Here is a 19,601-nt window from a genome sequence, read left to right as displayed (position 1 = left end):
CCGAGCCGTAGTTCGACGGGAATCAAAGTCCGCGAACGTGAGAGTGGTGTTCGACGCGTCTACTCAGGCGCCTGGGGCACCGTCGCTCAATGACTGTTTGGAAAGGAGACCAAAACTAAACACGGACCTGGTCCTAATCCTTTGGAGTTTCCGCATGTACGACGTAGCAATCATGGCCGAGGTTCAGAAGGCCTTCCTGCAAGTTTCGGTGAACCAGCGCGCTTCCTCTGGTTCTTACGCTCTCCAGAAGCAGGTCAGCCCCTCCCTGATGTTGAAGAATGGGGGGTGACTAGGGTGGCTATTTTGCACGAAGACTAGTCCGTTCCTGCTAGGAGCTACTCTCCATCATCATCTGAGCAGTATCAGGGGACCCGCCAACACGACGCGCAGAATAATGAGCACAGCTGGAATGGAACTGAAAAAATGGGCCTCGAACTCGACTAAACTACAAAACTACTTCGATGGCCACTTTTCGGAGACGCCACAAGCACATCTAGTTATATGGCAACCAAACAGGCAACACGAGTGCTGGGAATCACATGGGACAGTACAGGCGACGCTTTGACATGCACGGGTGGCAACATCCTGGACGCTCTGCACCCATCTGATAACATCAAATGCTGCATGCTACATGCTGCTTCGAGGGTGTTCGATCCACAAGTGCTCGTCGCGCCGTTTACCATGTATACGGTTCCAAATACTGTAGCTGAGAGAGAGAGAGGCGTCGCATGGGATGACCAACTGCCGTTTGATTCATGTCAAGAGTGGTGCGCCTGGCGTGCGGAGCTGAGTTAAGGCAATAGTGTGGGCAAGTTGGTACATCACGATTGAGAAAAAACAGCGCGAAAACTGGACAGACAGAGAAAAGACACGTACACACTGGGAGCGCTGTCTAACAACTGAGGGTTTTATTTATCTCCGAAAGCGAAGACGGAAATAATGAGGGAAGAAAGGGGAAGCAGACGCAGGTGAAACCAGGTCAAGGAGGCCGCTGGGAGGCGGAGGTCCGGTCGTGAAGATATGTGATATCTTTGTTGAGGAGACCAACTGAAGCGATGCTAACGCATTGTCGTCCACAGATGTGGATGGTGTAGGCTTCAAACATTTCTCTAGACCGCTGGTCTCTGTATTTTTGGAGTATATGGTTGTCTGTTCAAGTCTTGGAGAACAACCGCAATCACGGCAATGCAGCGCGAGATTGCTCCCGGTGCCAGACTTGAGAGTGTGAGCATGCTCTCTGAGCCTGTCGTTCAGGCAGCGGTCCGTCTGCCCTACGTAAGTTTTTCCACAAGTCAGTGGGATGTCGTACACAACGCATTGTTGACAGTGAACGAAGCACTTGGCGTGTTTCTTTTTGACTCATGGTGGCTGGGGGATCTTCAGAGTTAACCTTTCGGCACAGGCCTCCCAACTTGTTCGGCGCGAAGAAAACAACACAAACGCCGGCGCGCTCGGCTTCCTTTTTATCCGATAGGATACCTTGTGTACGTAAGGGATGGCGGCGACTCTTTGTGGCGTGTGGATTCATCCATGGGCTTGCACAGACGTTTGAACGAAGGGACTCGGCTGCTGAGCAGGGCGGGGGGGGGGGGGGAGCCAGCTGCGAAAAGGCGTCGAATTTGAGAGCCGAGGCTTTACGAAACCTGGTGGTGGCAGGATCCGTTCAGGGCGTTCTTGAGAGCGGCCATGCCAATGCCACGCTCCACGAGTTTGGAGTGAGCCGAGGAGTAGGATAGCAGACTCTTTTTAGAACGGGGCTCATATTTCCAACAGACGTGTTGGGGCTCAAACTTGAGCTCCATGTCTAGGAACCGGAGCTTCTTATCCTGTGGGCATCTCAGTCGTGAAAGTGAAGTCAGAAAGCACTCGGCTGAAGACATCTTTGAAGACCTCCACTTTTCGGAGCGTGTTAGACACCTTAGTCTCGAAAATAAGTAGGAAATCGTCCACATATCGGAAGGTGCAGAGGTTCCGATGCTGATGAAGCTCTTCTTCCAGAGTCCTGTCAAAACGAGCTAGAAGGAGGTCACTCAGTAGAGGGGCCAGCACGAGCCGATGCACACACCTGACTTCTGTACATAATAATCACCGCGGAACCCCACAAGGGAGGATCTCAAGTAGAATCCCAACAGTGGAAGCACCGACACCAACTTCATTCCGAAAGCGAACGGTCCCGTAGGAATCGATGCCTTCACCGATAACTTCAAGGATGGTCGTGTGCGGTAGAGAATAACAGATGTCCTTGATGTCTAAGGAAAAGGCGCTTCGTGGTGTGTCATCTAATGCTGAGAGATAGTCAGAAACGTCTGCAGGGCTCCTCACAAGGAAAGGGTATCGCAGCTGCAGAACCGAGAGCGAGTTTTGCAGGAACTTGCCAAGGGGGCGCTGCCAGGCGTCTCTCTCAGAAATGATTGCTGGGAAAGGGGAACCCTCCTTGTGGGTCTTCACTGTAAAGAAGGTTTGCAGACTAGGCCTGGTGGCCTTACTGATGGACACGGCAAGTATTTCTAGGTTGGCTTCCTTGCAGATCGTTACGGCTTCCTTCCTCACGAGTTGTGGAGAGGAGGTCACCTTGTGGAAATTTGTCGTCAACAGCTTGTCGTGCCTTCTTGTTGTACAACCCCAACGGGACGACAACAAAACAACATTCCTTGTCAGATTAAATGAGTTTCAGTCCTGCATCACGACGGGACGGCTTTATTTTCTCACTATCTCGATAGATCGCCACTTACAACCAGATCTGGGAGGCCCGAATCATCTTCAGCTCCACCTATTCGCAGACGCCAGCCCCCTCGCCTATAGAGCCTCTGCCCACCTGCGTGTGGAGGACCGTGCTGGTAATACACAGGTTAACCTCCTTTTCGCTAAGACCCGAGTGGCTCCTCTGAAGAAACTGACACTCGCAATACTTGAGTTACTAGGCGCAAAATTTCTTAAAATTCTACAAATTTTCTTAAAGAAGGACTCCGGGTGGATGCTCTTTTACCTATTTCTGGACTGACACATGTATTGTGCTGAACTGGATCAAAGGGTCTGGAGTGAGATCGAACCCATTCGTCTGCAACCGCGTAGCCGAAATGCAATCCATCAACGACCCCGACCATTGGCGCTATACTGTCCAGGGAAGGAGAACCCAGCGGACTGCACAACGAGAGGAATGGCCGTCGAAACGCTCAGACCTTGTACCGTTTTGTGGCACTGACCTCACTGGCTCAGCGGGGGCCATGAGAGTTAGCCAAATTCCGACACCCGGCCTGTGACGCACAATGTAACTGGCAACGAAGCACGACGTCCCTTGGTGAATGTCATTCAGGTAGTGGTGGTCTCGCAGGTACCCCTGCTGAAGCTCGAAGACTCTAGCTGCTATTCGAGAATTCTCCGTGTGACGGCTTGCTTGGGTTATGCGCCTTATCAACAAGTGTTGGAAAATTGCACCAGAAGCTTACCCGTGGCTTACAGCCGAAGAGATAACGACTGCGGAGTCCTTCTGTGCAAAGCAAGTGCAAAGAGACAGCTATGCTCCAGAAATTGATCGCCAAAAAAAAACGGAACCGCTGTTCTTCCTACATCCAAGATAGCCGCCCTACACTCTAAATCTTTTCACACCTTTAAAGGTGTAATAACGTGCATGGCGCACGCCTTTTTAGGTGTAATTTTGGTAACATCATAATGGAGCACGGTTTCGCACAAATTTTCTTTACACGAGTGTCGTCTGTCCTCCAAAAATTCAGTCTTGCAACAAATCAACATTGTTCAACAGTATTGTAGACACTTGCGCGTGCTCGATTATCGATAGCGATGCATATATGCATTAGCTCGTACCTACGATATCCAAGACATAATGAAAGCAAGATTTGCACTGACACTTGATCTTTAGTAATGCTTTCCAAATTTTGTAAAATATCATCCTGGAGATGCAATGTTACGCAACCAGGTTGAATGTTCATAGCGCACACCTTTAAAGGTGTGAAAAAGTTTACAGTGTACAACCTTTCCTCGACGAAGTAGGCACCATGCGCATGAAGGGTAGACTAAGCAAACGAAGGTGAATGCATCCCATCGTCTTAGCAAAGGATCACCGTGGCCCTCATTCACCATCTCCATCACCTCAAGAATTCAATTCGAACACATTCTCCCTCCAGATTGTCATAGTCATGTCATAGTCATAGTCTAGTTAGTCAATTCCATAGCCCTGGCCAATCTCTCTTGTGGCTAATGGCCATTCTCCATGGGAAGAAGAAGAGGATCACCGTCTGGCGTACATGATCGCAGAAGCCGCGCACTACCTGACATTACACGGAGGAGTGCAAGCCACGCTCAGCGAAGCACGAGCGGATTCGTGGATTACGCAGGTGCGACGACTTGAAAAGAGTTATTTTCAAATGCCAAGCTCGCATTCGTTTCCGTCTGAAATTTGCAACCGCACGCACTGCGCCACATCCAACGAACCGCACGCATCGCTGACACCCCGTCGGAGCTGTCGGCATCGACTTTCCCCGGGCCACGCTTCATCAAGTCACACGAAGGATATAAAAAATCCTACATCGCTTTATTCACCTGTGCGACAACGAGAACGGTACACCCGGAGCTGGTGTCCGACCTGACCACGGCGGTCATTTATGCTCGCTTTTCGACGGTTCATTGCTCGAAGAGGACTTCCAGCAACAATATATTCTGATAATGCGCTCACATTCAAACGTGCCTCCAATGGGATCCAAGCGCTCTGGAAGATGCTATGCCGAAAGGAGACCCAGAATTTCATTGCCACACAGAGAGTGAAATGGAAGTTTATCGTTGAGCGTGTAGCATGGTGGGGTGGATGGTGGGAGCGGCTAATCCGTGCCGTTAAACAGTCACTCTGAAGGAGTGCTCACTGCTCAGACGACAAACGTTGACCTTCGAGGAACTAGGGTATGGTGCTGAGGCTGCGATAAAGTCTCTCGTCCACTTACCTAGCTAGAGTCAAACCCTCACGCCGGCCTATTTGCTCATAGTACGACGATTGACCGCCACTTCCCGATCAACCGTCCTCCAGGCCAGGGAGTTCGTCCGGCGATTCCGTTAATCGTCTGTGGTTACACAACCAGAAAGTGGCAGATCAATTTTTGGCAACGCAGGCGTAAAGAATATATGTTGCAAGTAAGATCTGCTCATCACTGTAGAAAGGATATCTTCAATTTGGATTACTTTCTACCTAGTTTCTACTACACAGAAATCAGTTAGTCCCCAGCCTGCTGCCCATAAATGGTTTCAGCACGCATCCCTCTTTCAGGATGAAGGTTGTTTACAGTGTAGGGGACTCGTTGATTATCTCAAGCACCCCATCGTCATCCCTGCGGACCACCCATATGCTGTTCTCCTGGTCATGCAAACGCATATAAGACTACTGTATGCGGTAGTTCAAAAAAAACTTTGCCGGAACTAAGAGAAGGATATGGCTCCTTCAAAGTCAGGAGTAGAAGGGTGTTATGACTAGCTCGAGCATGACTGCGAAGAGGACGATACCCGAGGCAAGGAAGAAACACTCATACGCACATACACAAAATTTCTCAAACACAGCAAAATTTAATGGACGACAAACCCCTACCCCAACAACACCGGATATCCACTGGATGTACGATTAATGTCCTAAAATCCGTGGTCGGATTCGTCTGTCTCATGGATATCCCTCCGATATCCAGCGTGGATGAAGAAAATAAAGCGGGGAAATTATATCCTCAGGATATCCAGAAGCGGACATGCGCGGTGATCGGTGCCCCAACAACACATGGCAGTCCTAAGGATATCCGATGTACGACTGAAGCTGGATGTTGGAATATCGTGGGGATAACGAGTTTCGCACGATATATATGTATATGCTCACAGATGCAAGTGGAGAAAGGAGTCCTCTGGGACGTCCCACAGACATCCAGTGTTCTGCGCCGCTTGCCCCTGACATCGTTTTTTCTTTTCTTTTATTTTTTTTCTTTTTGTCTGGAATTCAAGCGCTTGATGTGACACATTTAGTGAAACTAGCATTTTTTCATGGTAGGGGACCCAGAGACACGAAACAAGATGGACGGACGACAAATTCTGAGAATTTGTCGTCCTTCCTTCTCGTTCCGTGTCTCTCTGTCCCCTACCATGAGTCCATACCAGCTTGCATGCACCCCTCCCTTCTTTCTTTAGCATTTTTTGCACCGTTTATGTGGATCAACTGTTAAGAATTAAGGGACAACATGCCGTGACTCAAACCGGAATCACGAATTTCATCATTTTCGAAACATAGCTCACAAGAAAAAGTGACGGTAGCTGTGAGAGTATAATTCCCTACAGTTATTGTACCCTATAAACGCGCCTTTCCTTTTTCGGAACATCAAAGAATCAGCATAGTGGCGTTTCTTAGAATATTCGAACTTGGCAAGTGCCCACAACACGTCAGCGAGCCGACACAAAGCGAACAACCAAAGATGAGAGCCGAGAAGCGATTGCTAATATAGTGGATGCTTCTTTTTCTTTTTGGTCGAGATGAAACATCTTCGGCCGTAATGAGACACCTTCGGCCGTAATAAGATTTTGGCCATAATGAGACACTTGGAAATTAAAGGGTTTTTGGCGTAATGAGACTTTCCGCCGTAATGAGATGTTACCGTTGGGGAAGTCCGCGAGGTTCTGGGCGTAGCATTATAATGTAGTCCAACAATTCTGTTTGATTAATTAAATTATTCACATTAGTAATACAGCATGTGTGTTTTAAAATCAAGAATATAAGATGCCTGCTTTATTAGGGGCATTAGCTGGAAGAAATGTCCATAAAACGTCCCTCCCTCGTCCGCTTAACGTCCGTATGGAGATCTTTCGGACGTCCCGGAGGACTCCCTCTTTTTCTCACTTGGACCCGTGAGCGTACATATATCGGACGAAACTCGTTATCCCCAGGATATCCCAACATCCAACTTCTGACGTACATCGAATATCCATAGGACAGCCTTGTGTTGTTGGGGTACATATTCAAAAACCTCCGAAGCAGTGGAACAGGAATAAAGGAAGGTTTTCTTACGCAATTACCATGTGTGGTTATCTCAATGGTTTCCTTGGGGAGTCTCCGCCAAGTAGCCCTTTCTTTGCACAAAATACTGTGTGTTTAAGAAATTGTGTGTGTGTGTGTTTCTTCCTAGTCTCGTGTATCGTCCTCTTTGCAGTTTTTAAAAGTCGCCAGGTTATAAAAATGATTCTGCACCAGAGTCAGGTCTGCCGTCGCGCGAGGACTCGCGCTTGTGCGGAGACCATGGCTCCCCTATTTCTCTACCACGTGATCGAATATCACTCCCACCGCCTTTTCGGGTGACCTGCACAGACAACGAGGGAGCGCTCTGTTTCAAATCCTATTGAGATAGAGTGCCGGAGAAGTGTTACATTCTCGTCTTTACATATGCGGTGACGAGAGGCATCCACCTAGAACTCACGAAATCCTTGACAGCTGCAGATTTTATGGAAGCCTTGAAGAGGTTCTTGGCGAGAGGTAGTGTGCCACGAGCTACATAAGTATTCGGACAATTTTCGCACCTTTAAACGGGCGCCACGTGGTCTCACCCTGTGAGGACTGTCTCAGGATCCACAAGTGACAAATCGTTTTACGTCGCACCAGATCACATGGAATTTCATTCTGGAGCGAGCGGCTTGCTGGGGCGTGATCTGGGAGAGATTATTAGGTAGGGTAAAGATCTGCCTGCGCAAGACCCTGGGCAGCAGCACCCTCGAACACGAAGAACTCGTCACTGTTATTTTTTTTGGGGGGGGGGGGTAATCACCTGCCGCCGCTACAACGGTTGGTGCGACGGTGGGCGACGACGTGCATGAGCACGCGGCATTCGGACCTGCACTCTTAAAAAAAAAGGGATAGTCTTTCAGCCTTCCAACGCATCAAACAAACGCTTACCACCACACCAGTCTTTGTCCACGAGCCAAACATACCTTGTCAGTGGATGCATCTGCGTATGGTTTAGCCGTTGTACTTCTGCAGGAAACCAATGGACGTCCGGTCGCATATGCGTCAAATACAGTCTCGGAAACAGAACAGCGTTATACGCAGATTGAAAAGGAGGGTGGCAGTCACTTGGCCGGTCGAACAATTCTGAACATACCTCCTCGGTCTGCGGTTCCACATTGAGACTGGCCACAAACTTTAGGACGACATTGTCTATAAGAGACGGCTGGAAGGCCACGGATGCTCATGACTACAACAAGCGACGTCGAGTGAAGGAGTACAGCTTGGGACAAAAGTTTACGGAACACCGGGGTGTCGCATTTCCCCATTGGAGCGACACCAACAGGAGCGGACACGCATACTCGGAGAGGGGTATATAGCCGGTCACCCGTTTTTTATTGGATCTCTTCTTTATATATAGCCGGTGGAAATTTCGATGAAGAAACAAATACAACTTTTGTCCCAAGCTGTACGAGCCGCTGATGCCCAATACTCGCGTGAAGGTCCTAACAGGGGCAGCAGCTCACCGGACAGTGCTGTCGGCCGCACCAACACCACGTCCCTAACCGACCGCGATCATACGGACTGAAACTGGAATTGAAACGGGAGCAGAGCCACCTGCAACCAAGAGACAGCATGCCAGGAACCCCACTGAGTCGGACGTCCCTTCAGTAACACAGACCAGAAGTGGGCGACTTGTCAAACCACCCTATCGCTTGCAGCTCTAGGGTAGGACATGTTGTTCAAAGAAAGGGGGGAGGAGGGTCGGGACAATTACCTGCCGCCGCTACAACGGATGGCGCCACAGTGGACGACAACGTACATGAGCACGAGGCTGAGACACGGCATTCAGACCCGTGCCTGGAATAGAACATGTCACAGGTAGATACGTGGCCTTCGGTTAAGATTTATCTCAGTAAGGAGTTTGTACCAAGTACGCATCTTGCGTGGTCTCTACAGTTATCACCGAAGTGGATTCCGTCATCAACTCGCGATCGTTGACATACATTTCCGAAGATCCGGATGGCTTTGACGTTGTCACCCCTGCTCATTTTTTGTGGGACAAAGACTCACGACTCTTCCTTCTCACGACACACCAGCCGAGATTAGGTCAACTTCCGACACTCCTTCCTTAGGACAAGATGCGCCCCATGACTTCGATCTCAAAGGAGCAATAAAGTACGTGGTATTGAACGTGGCTCGAAACCCAACTTCAGTCATCAAGCACACTACTATCAATCACCATGCAATTTTTTTTCGTTGAATTCGGTCGGGTCACCGCGCAATGGAGTTTACAAAAGGTCCATGAAAACGACATGAAAACGATAAGGGAGCCGCCAGCGCCATCAAGGGAGCGCCGTCGTGACATCGTTTGTCTGCGGAGTCTTCGCTCTGCGCCTCTTCAGTGACCTTCAGAAAAATCAGCTCTCAGCTCTCCGATGTAGCAGCTCTCCCGTTGCCTGCCAGTCACCTGATCCGCAACCACTAACTACGTCATCAGCGAAACGTCAACAACACCAGCAGGCGGTGAGCGCGCTTGGCAAAACCGAAATTCCAGCGCGCGCCTCGCGCTCCAAGCTTGAGATTCAGTCATAAATCGTTTGCAGAGATTAATATTTTTGGCCGCGCAAGCCCAAACAACGGAAAATTAAAAAATGTTGGGGTCACTTTATTGCTCCTTTAATGTCGAACCCAAAGTAGCATTTCCTGCGTTGAGTTGCAGACTAGCGCGTGAGGGAAAGTCTAAAACGGTCTAGAGTCGGTTTAGATGATCATCGAATGTCGCGGAGTACACAACGATGTCGTCGAGATAGCAGAGGTGTAGAGACTGTGCGACCAGAGCCGTGAGAGAAGGGAGTCTGGCCATTAATGGGTCATGCCTATACCTGAAGCTCCACCCACTTTTTCAGCTTTCCGACCAATGAAGTCTTGAAATATGGGGCGCTATCAATCAGCCTATCCTCACTATTTGCCTCCCTATCCAACATGGGCAGCGCCATTTTGGGTGGCAAGTGGATTGGATGGGATTGAAATGGATACTTCTCGCAATCTGCAAAAGTAGTGGATTGTTGGTGCAAATTTGATAAGCGCCACCTAGGAAGCGTAAGGCACGTCGGGAATTGTCATCTGCTTCTGCCGTTGTGCCGCTGCCGGCAGAACCACCTGCTGGGACACATTCTGTTGTCGGTATGATTTTTAAACAAATCTACATGAATAGTTGGAATATAAGAGGCAAGAATGTTTATATCCATGAAATCCAGCTGTTAAATACAAGATTGTACAGCACAGCGCCGTTTTTGTTATGATTTCGTTGTGATCGCCGTGTTCACTAGGCCTAACACCGGCGACAAAACGTATTATTTTCAGTTAGATATCGATGGATGAGCATAAGTTGAAACTGATTTCCGAGAAATTTATATTAGGATGTACATTTGCAGCGTAAAATCAGGTTAGTCTGTGAAAATTTTTTGTCACGAAATCCCCGCTTCACAGTGTTTGTTTTCGTCGCCATTTTGGGTGGCAGTATGGTGTCATGGCGACCCCCTTGGTAAAAAGCAAACCAATCAGAGGAGCGAAACTGTGATTGACAGGTCGAGCCTTTTTTTGACTCCTCCCAATGGCCAGACTCCCTTTTAATATACGGCTCTGTGTGCGACAAACTGGAGGCGCCGCGATGCGGCCTCTGGAGGACGAGGAACCTTACGTGACAGACGTCGGGTAGCCACCTCTGTGTGAAGTGAGAGCGTCTTTTTTTTTCTTCTTTTTCTTTGTGCATTGGTACTGTTGCACCGCTAACTGTGCAACCACCTAAAAGAACTCTTCACTCGGCACCAGATGTCTCATTTCTCGTGATTTCTATGCTTCCAATGCCACTGAGGGCACTAGACTCGCAGCGAATAGGGTTCGTGCATGACATGCGACCATTGCATGAGGTGTGCACAACATGAACTAATATATTTTGTTTCTTTTGTTCTAATTTCGATGAAGCTGAATGATGAGCTGCGAAATGATCAATGATTTACAGTTGCCGCTTTCGTGACGGTGAAACGACGTTGGATACTGTATCACCCTCAGATGCACCGATCGAACGGCAACTTTATTTGGAAATAATCATCGTGGTGTTTTATCGCTAGAGCCCAGAGGCGATATTGCTCCCGGTAATTTGGTTGACGAACCTCACGGTGAGAATGGAAGTTCTACGTTGTCCAAACAGTTTAGTGTTTACGCACCTACCATTTCACAACCCTCGTGCCGCACGGCGGTAGCCGAGGAAAAAACTAATATATATATGTATATATATTTCTTCTTTGGGGATCTCTTTGGCGTTATTATTTCTGAATATATTGGAAAACTGCAGCAGAAGTTCAGACAATGTGCTGTGACCACACATGTTTATTTGTATGGATAAAGCGGACGCACGATGTAGATTTCAGTAACGAAGCTAGTGCGCGCAGTGATGTGCCAAAAGGACGAAAGAAATATGAGACTCAGTCAAAAACATGATGCCACAAGTGGCTGGAGTCAGAGAAATGTGCCTAGTATTTGCTAGCAAGCTAGGATTTTGTGAGACATCAAATAACCATCCTCTCGATCGCATATCACTTACAGGTGTTTTGACACAGACAGACGCGAGTGGCTGTGTCTTCTTGCGCACTGTTAGATATGTTATGAACATGGTGGTTGCTTCTGTGCAGTTTGTCTCCCTTCTCTTCGTTCGTGTACCTGAAAGGTTCCACATTATTCACACTTCTAAAATCAGCCCTTCTAATTACGGCGGTCGCAATAGCAAAAGTGCGGTTGCACTTGAGAATGCATAGAACAGGCGGCGTGGTATCACGTCTTATACTTCCAAGACCGCCGCTGTCGGCTCTGTCGCGACGGAGCAGCTATGAGTTGAGGCAGGGGAACAGTTTACTTTAACAATTTACTTAAAGAGTACATATGGCTCGTGCTTAATACCTCGAGGCCGAGACGCTAACTGATTCTCTCCTCGGCCGTCCGGAAACCTGAGAGCGCGCTAAGAGCGACCACAGGTGTTCAAAATACCGGATGCCTGTCGGCTCGCGTTATCTGATCCTTGCGTGCCAATTCTGTGTGCGTCTGTGTGAGCTATTTGGCTGGGTCCGTCGGGTTGTATAATCTCACATCCCACCGGTGCTTAAGACCAAGTCTCGTGGTCGAGACACAAAGTGCAAAATGCTGTACGAAAGTCTAATAAAGTTCATAGTCCTGAAGATGAGATGGGCGTCTCCTGGAACGTTGAGGGCGGTGCTCGCTGCTCGAATGAGAAGGCAATGAAGAAGCCTGAGTGTCTCCAAGATCTGCCGGTTGTGTGGCGTGGTTGGGCTCTGGAATGGCGACTGGCGAGACTGGGGGGTTGTAGGTCTTGATCTGTGACACATGCACCGTTCGTGGCTGGTTCAAGAGTCGTGACCCATAACTTGACACACGAAGAACTTTGAAAGTTCCTGGGGTCAGCTGTTCCACCAAACGGTACACACCGTTAAAACGAGGTGACAGTTTTCCATGGGGCATGGGTACTTGGCGTTTGACCCACACAAGGTCACCAACACTGAAGTTGTGAGGCCGGTGGCTGCGGTCATAGATTTCTTGCCGTGAAGCCTGGGCTGCTTCGGAATTAGCGGCTGCTTCGGACCGTTGCGTCGCAACATCCAGTATGCGTTCAGCAAAGTCCGATTGCTTAATGGGGCGATGGAGCTGCAGAGGTATCTTAGGCACATAGCCAAACAACAGCTGAAATGGAGTGAAGCTCGTGCTTGAGTTCACTGAGGTGTTGATAGCGAAGGCAGCTTCGTGAAGTTTCTTGGGCCAGGATAGGGGTTCTAGAGCGCAGATTTTGCGTAAGACCGAGAGGAGAGTCCCATTGCTTCTTTCGACAAGGCCATTACCTTCTGGCCGATATGCTGTGGAGTAGTGAAGCTCTACACAGTGGAGTCGCATGAAACGCTTGAACTCTGTCGACTCAAAGGCTGAGCCGTGGTCAGAGAGGCAGTGGTCTGGTGTACCATAGGTATAAAATACCTGATGCAAGTGCTTTATAACGTCTTGTGCTGAAGTGGAGTTAACTGCAGCTGGTGCAATGAAGCGAGTTGCAAAGTCAATGACGTTTACAATGTACTTAGTAGACGAGCTGGGCGGCATGGTGACGTGGTCAATGGCAATGCTTGAGAAAGGGACGTCAGACGTCGGCATCCTGCCAAGGTGACCGACATTGCGTGATGTCGGGCGATTGTACTGCTGACAGGTTTGGCACGATGACACATAACTTTCGACTGATTGTTCCATGTTTGGCCACCAGTAGCGGGCTTGCACCTTTTGGAGTGTTCGCTGTGTACCGAAATGTCCTGCAGAGTCATGCAGCGCTTGAAAAATGACAGGGCGTAGTGCTGCTGGGGCGACAATGACATATACGCCTTGCGAAGTGCGACGGTACAAAATGTTGTCTATGACGCTGAACTCTGACGATTCCTCTTCATCGGGAAGGTCCAGAAGAATTGCGTGGTATTCAGGATCTTCCTGTTGCATTGTAGAGAGGGACTGAGAGGGCTGTGTGGCAGCACATGACAAACGAGACAAGTGGTCTGCCACCACGTTCTGCCGACCTGGGCGGTGCTGAACTGAAAAGTCAAACTCAACCAGATCCATTATCATAGAAGTGAATCTGCGAGAAGGCTTTACGCTTTTTGTCAGGCATGCTACCGTCCAATTGTCTGTTATGAGGATGAATTTTCGGCCAAGGAGATAATGACGAAACTTTGCTGTAATGGCCCAGTGCACGGCTATACATTCCCACACGTCGCTGTGTAGTTTGCACTCGTCTTGCGTGAGGGCGCGGCTGGCATAGCTGATAACAACTTCTTTGTTGTGGTGTACCTGCGAAAGCACTGCACCTATACCAGATTTGTCCGGGCGAGGCGCAAGATCGTGGAAAACTGTTTGCATGATGCGCTAGAAAGTGGACGGCGCATTCTTCAAACCGAATGGCATTCGTGTCCACATGTATGTGCCATGATGAGTAATAAATGCTGTCTTTTCGTAGTCCTGGGGGCGAAGGCTGACTTGCCAATATGCACATTTCAAGTCCATTGTTGCGAAATATGCGCAATTTGCAACGTCTTGGATAATGTCTTCTATGATGGGCAAGGGGTGCACGACAGAGATTGTACGCTCGTTTAACGGCGCGTAATTCACGCAAAGCCGTTTTTTGTCTCCACGTGACACTACAACGACGGGAAAGGCCCATGGTCCCGAGGCGGGAAGTATGATGCCTTGGTTCAAGAGCTTCTTTATCTGGTTTTCAATGAACTGTCTGTCTTCCGTCGTATATCTGTACGGGCTGCGGCTATATGGCAAGGCATTGGGCAAGAGGTCGATGCGATGCTGCGTACCCGCGAAGTGACCAAGGTCGTCTTCATGGCGTGCGAATACCTCCATATGTTGAGCCAAAATATCCGTTATGGTTGACTGCTGGCTGGTCGATAACTGATCTCCTATGTGTGCTGCTGGAAGATCTGGATGAAGTGGAAGGAGCAGAGTGCCAGCTGAGGGCGTAGCGTTGGCATTATGTGAAGGCAATGGCGGAGCTTCCTGAGCCAGAGTCCGCCACAGTGGCTGGTCTGGTGAAGGCAAGGGGTCTTTTTGTAGGCAGTCTGGTGACGCAACTTGCACTTGTGCAGCGAAATTTGAGTGCGTCAGAATGACGGCATTAGCCATTTGTGGAGCTAGCTTCTGGGCTGCGGTGACTATCACACCAGAGGCCGCGTGCTGGAGCTGGACTGGCCTAGGGGGTTCGAAGATGAGACGGGCATGTGCGGATTCGAACCAATCTTCACCAATGATGAAGGGAAGAACATTATGTTCCAAAACGGCAGCTTCGACGATACCCGAAGTAGTACCGATCGCTATCTTCAGCAAGGCTGTGCCTGCTGGGGTGGGGGTGGGGGGATATGTTTATTAAGAAAAAGAAAGGAAAGGTCAGCCAGACGAAGGTCGGCTTGCTATTCCAAACAAAAAGGGAAGGGGAAGGAAAGAAAAATAAGGAAAGAAAAGGGGAAGAAAGAAGGAGAAAAGGGGAAGAAAAGAAAAATAAGAAAAGAAACGGGAAGAACGGCTGGGAAACTGACGCTTGTATTGATGGTTCCGATGGCTTAGTTGTCCGAGGCGACTGTGTGGCAGGCTTCTGTTGTGCAGATGTCGACGATGAGGGACTTGCGTTGTTTTGCTGATAAGCACATTTGTCGAGACTGCAACAGGTCGTGATAAAGCCTTTGACCGTTTGTGGCCTGTTGGCTGCTAGGGCTGCGGAGATGTGTTGCTCACGTATACCTTGAAGCAAGTAGTCAATTTTTTGCGCGTCACTGAGAGTGACGGGACAGCATTCAATGACCCGTAGCTTCGCAAAAGCGTACTGATAGAGAGACTGACCATGTTCCTGAGTCACTTTCATGACTTGGTTTTGCCACTCGATCAGGGTCAAGTCCGGAGAAAACGTTTCTTGAAGAGCTGCGCTCCATGTTGTCCAAGTGTCAAACTGGCTTCCAAACGCGAGGTGCCAATTACGAGCAGCGCCTTTGAGCTTGCTTGCGGCAATCAGGCGGGTCGTAGCGTCCTCCCAACACGCAAGTTGCTGGACACGGCGAACATCCTCCAACCACATTTTAACATTTTGCTTCCGTGAGTCTTCGAACTGTGGTATGGATGATGACAGATCCGGCAGCGTAGTTAGAGTTGTCGTCGGGCGTGGCATATGCTGAAGCAAAGCTGACAAGTTTTGTAGCGTGGCGGGGTCCAATTGTACTGCGGGGGCACCTGTGCTGGTTGAAGACGTCTGTTCGAGAGGCGGAGACGCTTCACGTTGCGCATTAATATTTGTCATCAAACGTTGCACGAGTTCATCCTTCGGACCGGCACTGTCCAACTTCCGTGCCTCCAGTTCTTCTCTGAGAAGTTCTACACTGAAGCGCGACATTGTAGCAGCATCCAACTGTTCCCAAACAATACCTTGCATGGCGTTGAAACGGCGGGGCTTGGCGTGTAGATCAAATGCTTGGCAAGGCGGTGATAAGGCTTCAAAAGGGCTTGCTGTTGTGGCTGAATGGCTGGCTAAGGCTCATGGTCGACTGCGCCGAATATGAGTTGAGGCAGAGGAACAGTTTGCTTTAACAATTTACTTAAAGAGTACATATGGCTCGTGCTTAATACCTCGAGGCCGAGACGCTAACTGATTCTCTCCTCGGCCGTCCGGAAACCTGAGAGCGCGCTAAGAGCACGCTAAGAGCGACCACAGGTGTTCAAAATACCGGATGCCTGTCGGCTCGCGTTATCTGATCCTTGCGTGCCAATTCTGTGTGCGTCTGTGTGAGCTATTTGGCTGAGTCCGTCGGGTTGTATAATCTCACACAGCGCACCCCCTCTAGGTGTCGCACGGTCCCTATCCAACAGAGACCACGTACAACCGATCCCTTCGTACTCCCAAAAGTTGCTTCGGCATCACATAGGTTGAGGCGAATTGACGCTGAATTGAAAGAGAACAAGTGACGTCGCAAAGCTGTATTCTCTTTGTCGTGTTCGGTCACCGGCATCGAGAACAAGAGCTGCAGCCTTTTTTGTTTCGCATTTAAGGGTAAGCGATAAAGTGCGCTTCTGGTGGAGCGACAAAAATGACCTTCCAAACTGCTGTGTTTCGGGAGGCCATTTCCTCGAGCAGCTCGCTCGATCCTTTTTTCTGAAAACAGCAACTGCATCAGCGCACCAAAAGGGACAAATGTTGTCATCACGCCAAAATGCTATATTTCAAAATTAAAAAGTTCATTAATCGAAATTAATGAGGACAGCGCTGAACAGAGGGTTGCTATAGCGAGACCATAAGGTGGACCTCTTGACCTAGAATAAATATATCGCCATTTATTATAATTGAAAAAAAGAGAAAAGAAGACAGTTGCCTATTTTTGTAAAATTCGGTCCATAGTTCCCGCGAGCACCATGTACGCATACACACATCACCTGGAAGATACGCATGTGCCTGCAACCCCAGCTTACTAGAGAACTAACTCATTCACAAACGATAACTGTTTTCTAAATAATGTTTAAAAAAAATAGTAATAAATCCCTTGCGCGAGAAAGGAAGAATGTAAATTGGGAGAACGAAGCAACAACTCGGCTGCGCCCGCCCTCCGAGGATGCAACAAGTATCTCCACCTCCCCCAGTTCGCGCCGACAAGGACAAAAGCACTGTAGAGTTGTTCACTGAAGTCGCCGTTTCCTGTGCTCGGCCCTATTCTTCGGCTCTACGCATTCTGAAATTCTCCTTATTTGAATAAGAGTCTTCAACGAGCGAAAGCGTGCAACTTTACGCGAGCGGATGTGTTGGAGACTTGCCTGGGGTCGAAGGTAGCATGCGCAACCGGTGCGAGGGCGCACGCGACCGACCCGACGGCCCCTCCTGCGCAGTGGTCCAAGCCGAGGTCGATAAAGGAAGCGGAATGCGTTGTCTGCAACCAGTGATCCACAGGTTGCGTGCGAGCTTTTGACTGAAAGATCCTTAGTTCACGCAGTTCATACAGTGCATCGATGTGTACAAGTGTCGGAGGGACAGCGTGCGGTGAAGTCCATTTTATATCACTGTCCACGTTAGCGAATTCGGTGTGCAGCGCCTTGTCTCCGCGACATTACGTAAGCTAGTTGCATCAGCTGTGAATGTATGGTCGCGCTTCTGTAACATTTGACAATTCGCTCTGGTATTTGTCACTTGTGGCGCGCTACAGGTGTTCTGGAGGAAGTTCCGAACCGTGGTTTGCATGGGTTTAGTCTGCTACCGATGATATGGAACTCCATTACTTACTGTTTCCGAGGGATGTATATAATTAAGCTGCGGTGTTCTCTCTATGTATGGCACGTTATAAGTTATAATACAGACAGTGGTATTATGTAATACTCCATTACCAGCCGCCTCCCAATTAGCTTTCCATTTCTCAAGTTATCAAAACGCTGATACATTCTTGCCGACTTCATATATTTTCCATACAGCCCAGTAGGTCAGTCGGTAGCAGGTTTCATAAATTACGAAAGCGTGTGGCTTTTATTGGCAACTACGGTTCTCATTTCCAAACTGTCAGTCTTCGTTAGTTTTAGAAAAATTGTAGACGACGTCACTAATTATTCGCAACTCTTACTTCGCAACCGCTCTGTAAAATTGGAATAATATAGCTCATATGAGCAATCCCTTAAGCAGGATTAAAGAAGAAAAGTGTCGTACATGTGGTAGACTATGATCATAACATGGGGTCCATTGCTTTTCCTAGTTTACGTTTTAGAGGAACGTTCCTTGTGGTAAACTTGCGTCGCTTTCATTCAAACCTTCTTGTGTCGTCGAAGAGCACGTGGGCAGAGAACCGTTCGAATTAGGTGAAAAGGTCACTACTTACTGCGGGAAAATAGTACTTTTCTGCGACATGGCAGCGTATGAACCTTGTGCGGGAAAATATAATTACCAAATGTCTGCCGGAGTTCGTGGACGGTCAGCGAGTATCCCAGTGGCGATTGAAGGTCCCGTTGTTTCGTGGCGACGTCTCCGAGGCTCCCTTCACTGTAGAGAACCTACTAGCACGTATTCGCCAGCTCATATCTGTGATTCTCGTAGTGCACCAGTGGAACTCTCAGAGTATTACCAGGGTCGTCGCGGGTCCTCTGGATCCGATCCGAACATGAGTAAACGGTTTATGGGAAGCATGCCAATGTCACCTGACATCTCAATGGCGTCCTCCAGCAGCCGATGCTTGCGTCGTTCTTCAAAAAACCTGGCGCTGTGTCAGGTGCAAAGCCCTCACCACGTCAGGTCACAATCGTTTCGAGCTTTGAGAAGGTCATCTCCGCAACCACCTGAAGATATTGGCTTCCGACCCCGAGTGGCAACCATGCCTTCAGACTTTGGCAAGCGACATAGCAGCGCCAGTTTTCGCGGCCACTCTCCGGCAACTCTGAACACGCTATCGGCAGACAGCGGCGCCGACGATCAATTCTATCTGCTTCGTCACTTCAGTACCACGTCGAAGGGCACCGTTATAAACCGTGGCGACATGTACCGACAGCGCTCTCGGAGCAACAACAGTGTCACTTCAACAAATTCTTCGATGACGACGGCCTCTTCTGACGCAGACACTTGCCGAAGTGCCATAGAATGTCGCGTGGTCGTCCTCGGAGATGTCGGGGTGGGCAAAACAGCGCTCGTCACCCAGTTTATGAGCTCCGAGTGCACCAACACATACGAATGCTCTCAAGGTAAGTCAGAATTAAACAGTTTCATGAAGGAATAAAACCAATTAGACGCATGTCCTGTTGTGATGCATGTATGGAACCGTAGAAATTAGAATCAGGTAAAGAGCTTGCAGGAAAACACAAGGTGGTTCATTAACACTGCAGAGGTATAGTGTCGACGTTTCGGCAAGCAGTGCTGCCTTCAACAGACCTTGTTAAAGGCAGCAGTGCCTCGCACTTTGATGTCATAGCTCGGTGTGGCGGCGTACCCTGCAGAAAGCAACGTCTCGTAGAAAGGAGGTTTCTCCTCAGTTGAATACCTTAAAGGTGCGTAGGAGTGTCACATTACATGAAGAAAGTA

At 49.0% G+C, this 19,601-nt stretch overlaps 2 protein-coding genes across 2 annotated transcripts in view; one reads left to right on the top strand and one right to left on the bottom strand.

Moving 5' to 3' along the window:
- Nucleotides 1-13,936: 13,936 nt before the first annotated feature.
- LOC135386982 (uncharacterized) lies at nucleotides 13,937-16,026 on the bottom strand. Its single transcript, XM_064616455.1, has 2 exons — nucleotides 15,112-16,026; nucleotides 13,937-14,768 (listed from the first exon to the last, which is right to left on the bottom strand). The coding sequence occupies exons 1-2, from the start codon at nucleotides 15,993-15,995 to the stop codon at nucleotides 13,937-13,939; spliced, it is 1,716 nt and encodes a 571-aa protein (XP_064472525.1). The 5' UTR covers nucleotides 15,996-16,026.
- A 1,478-nt stretch (nucleotides 16,027-17,504) lies between these two features.
- The window catches only part of LOC135378069 (GTP-binding protein GEM-like), an 88,837-nt gene continuing 86,740 nt past the window's right edge, over nucleotides 17,505-19,601 (top strand). The window contains exon 1 of the mRNA XM_064610915.1: nucleotides 17,505-19,264. Coding sequence (XP_064466985.1) covers nucleotides 18,439-19,264 — 826 coding nt within the window. The 5' untranslated portion in view covers nucleotides 17,505-18,438. The remainder of the gene's footprint in view (nucleotides 19,265-19,601) is intronic.

This window comes from Ornithodoros turicata, chromosome 1 (genome assembly GCF_037126465.1).
Source record: "Ornithodoros turicata isolate Travis chromosome 1, ASM3712646v1, whole genome shotgun sequence".
Classification (NCBI taxonomy): Eukaryota; Metazoa; Arthropoda; class Arachnida; order Ixodida; family Argasidae; genus Ornithodoros; species Ornithodoros turicata.
This window is presented reverse-complemented; position numbering and strand designations above follow the sequence as displayed.

Bases quoted from the DNA above. Each gene is read 5' to 3' on its own strand.
- LOC135386982 (XM_064616455.1), bottom strand. From the start codon at position 15,995: ATGCAAGGTATTGTTTGGGAACAGTTGGATGCTGCTACAATGTCGCGC. The intron at 14,769-15,111 runs GTCAGTTTCCCA...CGAACCCCCTAG, and splicing joins TCGGAACCATCAATACAAGC to GCCAGTCCAGCTCCAGCACG.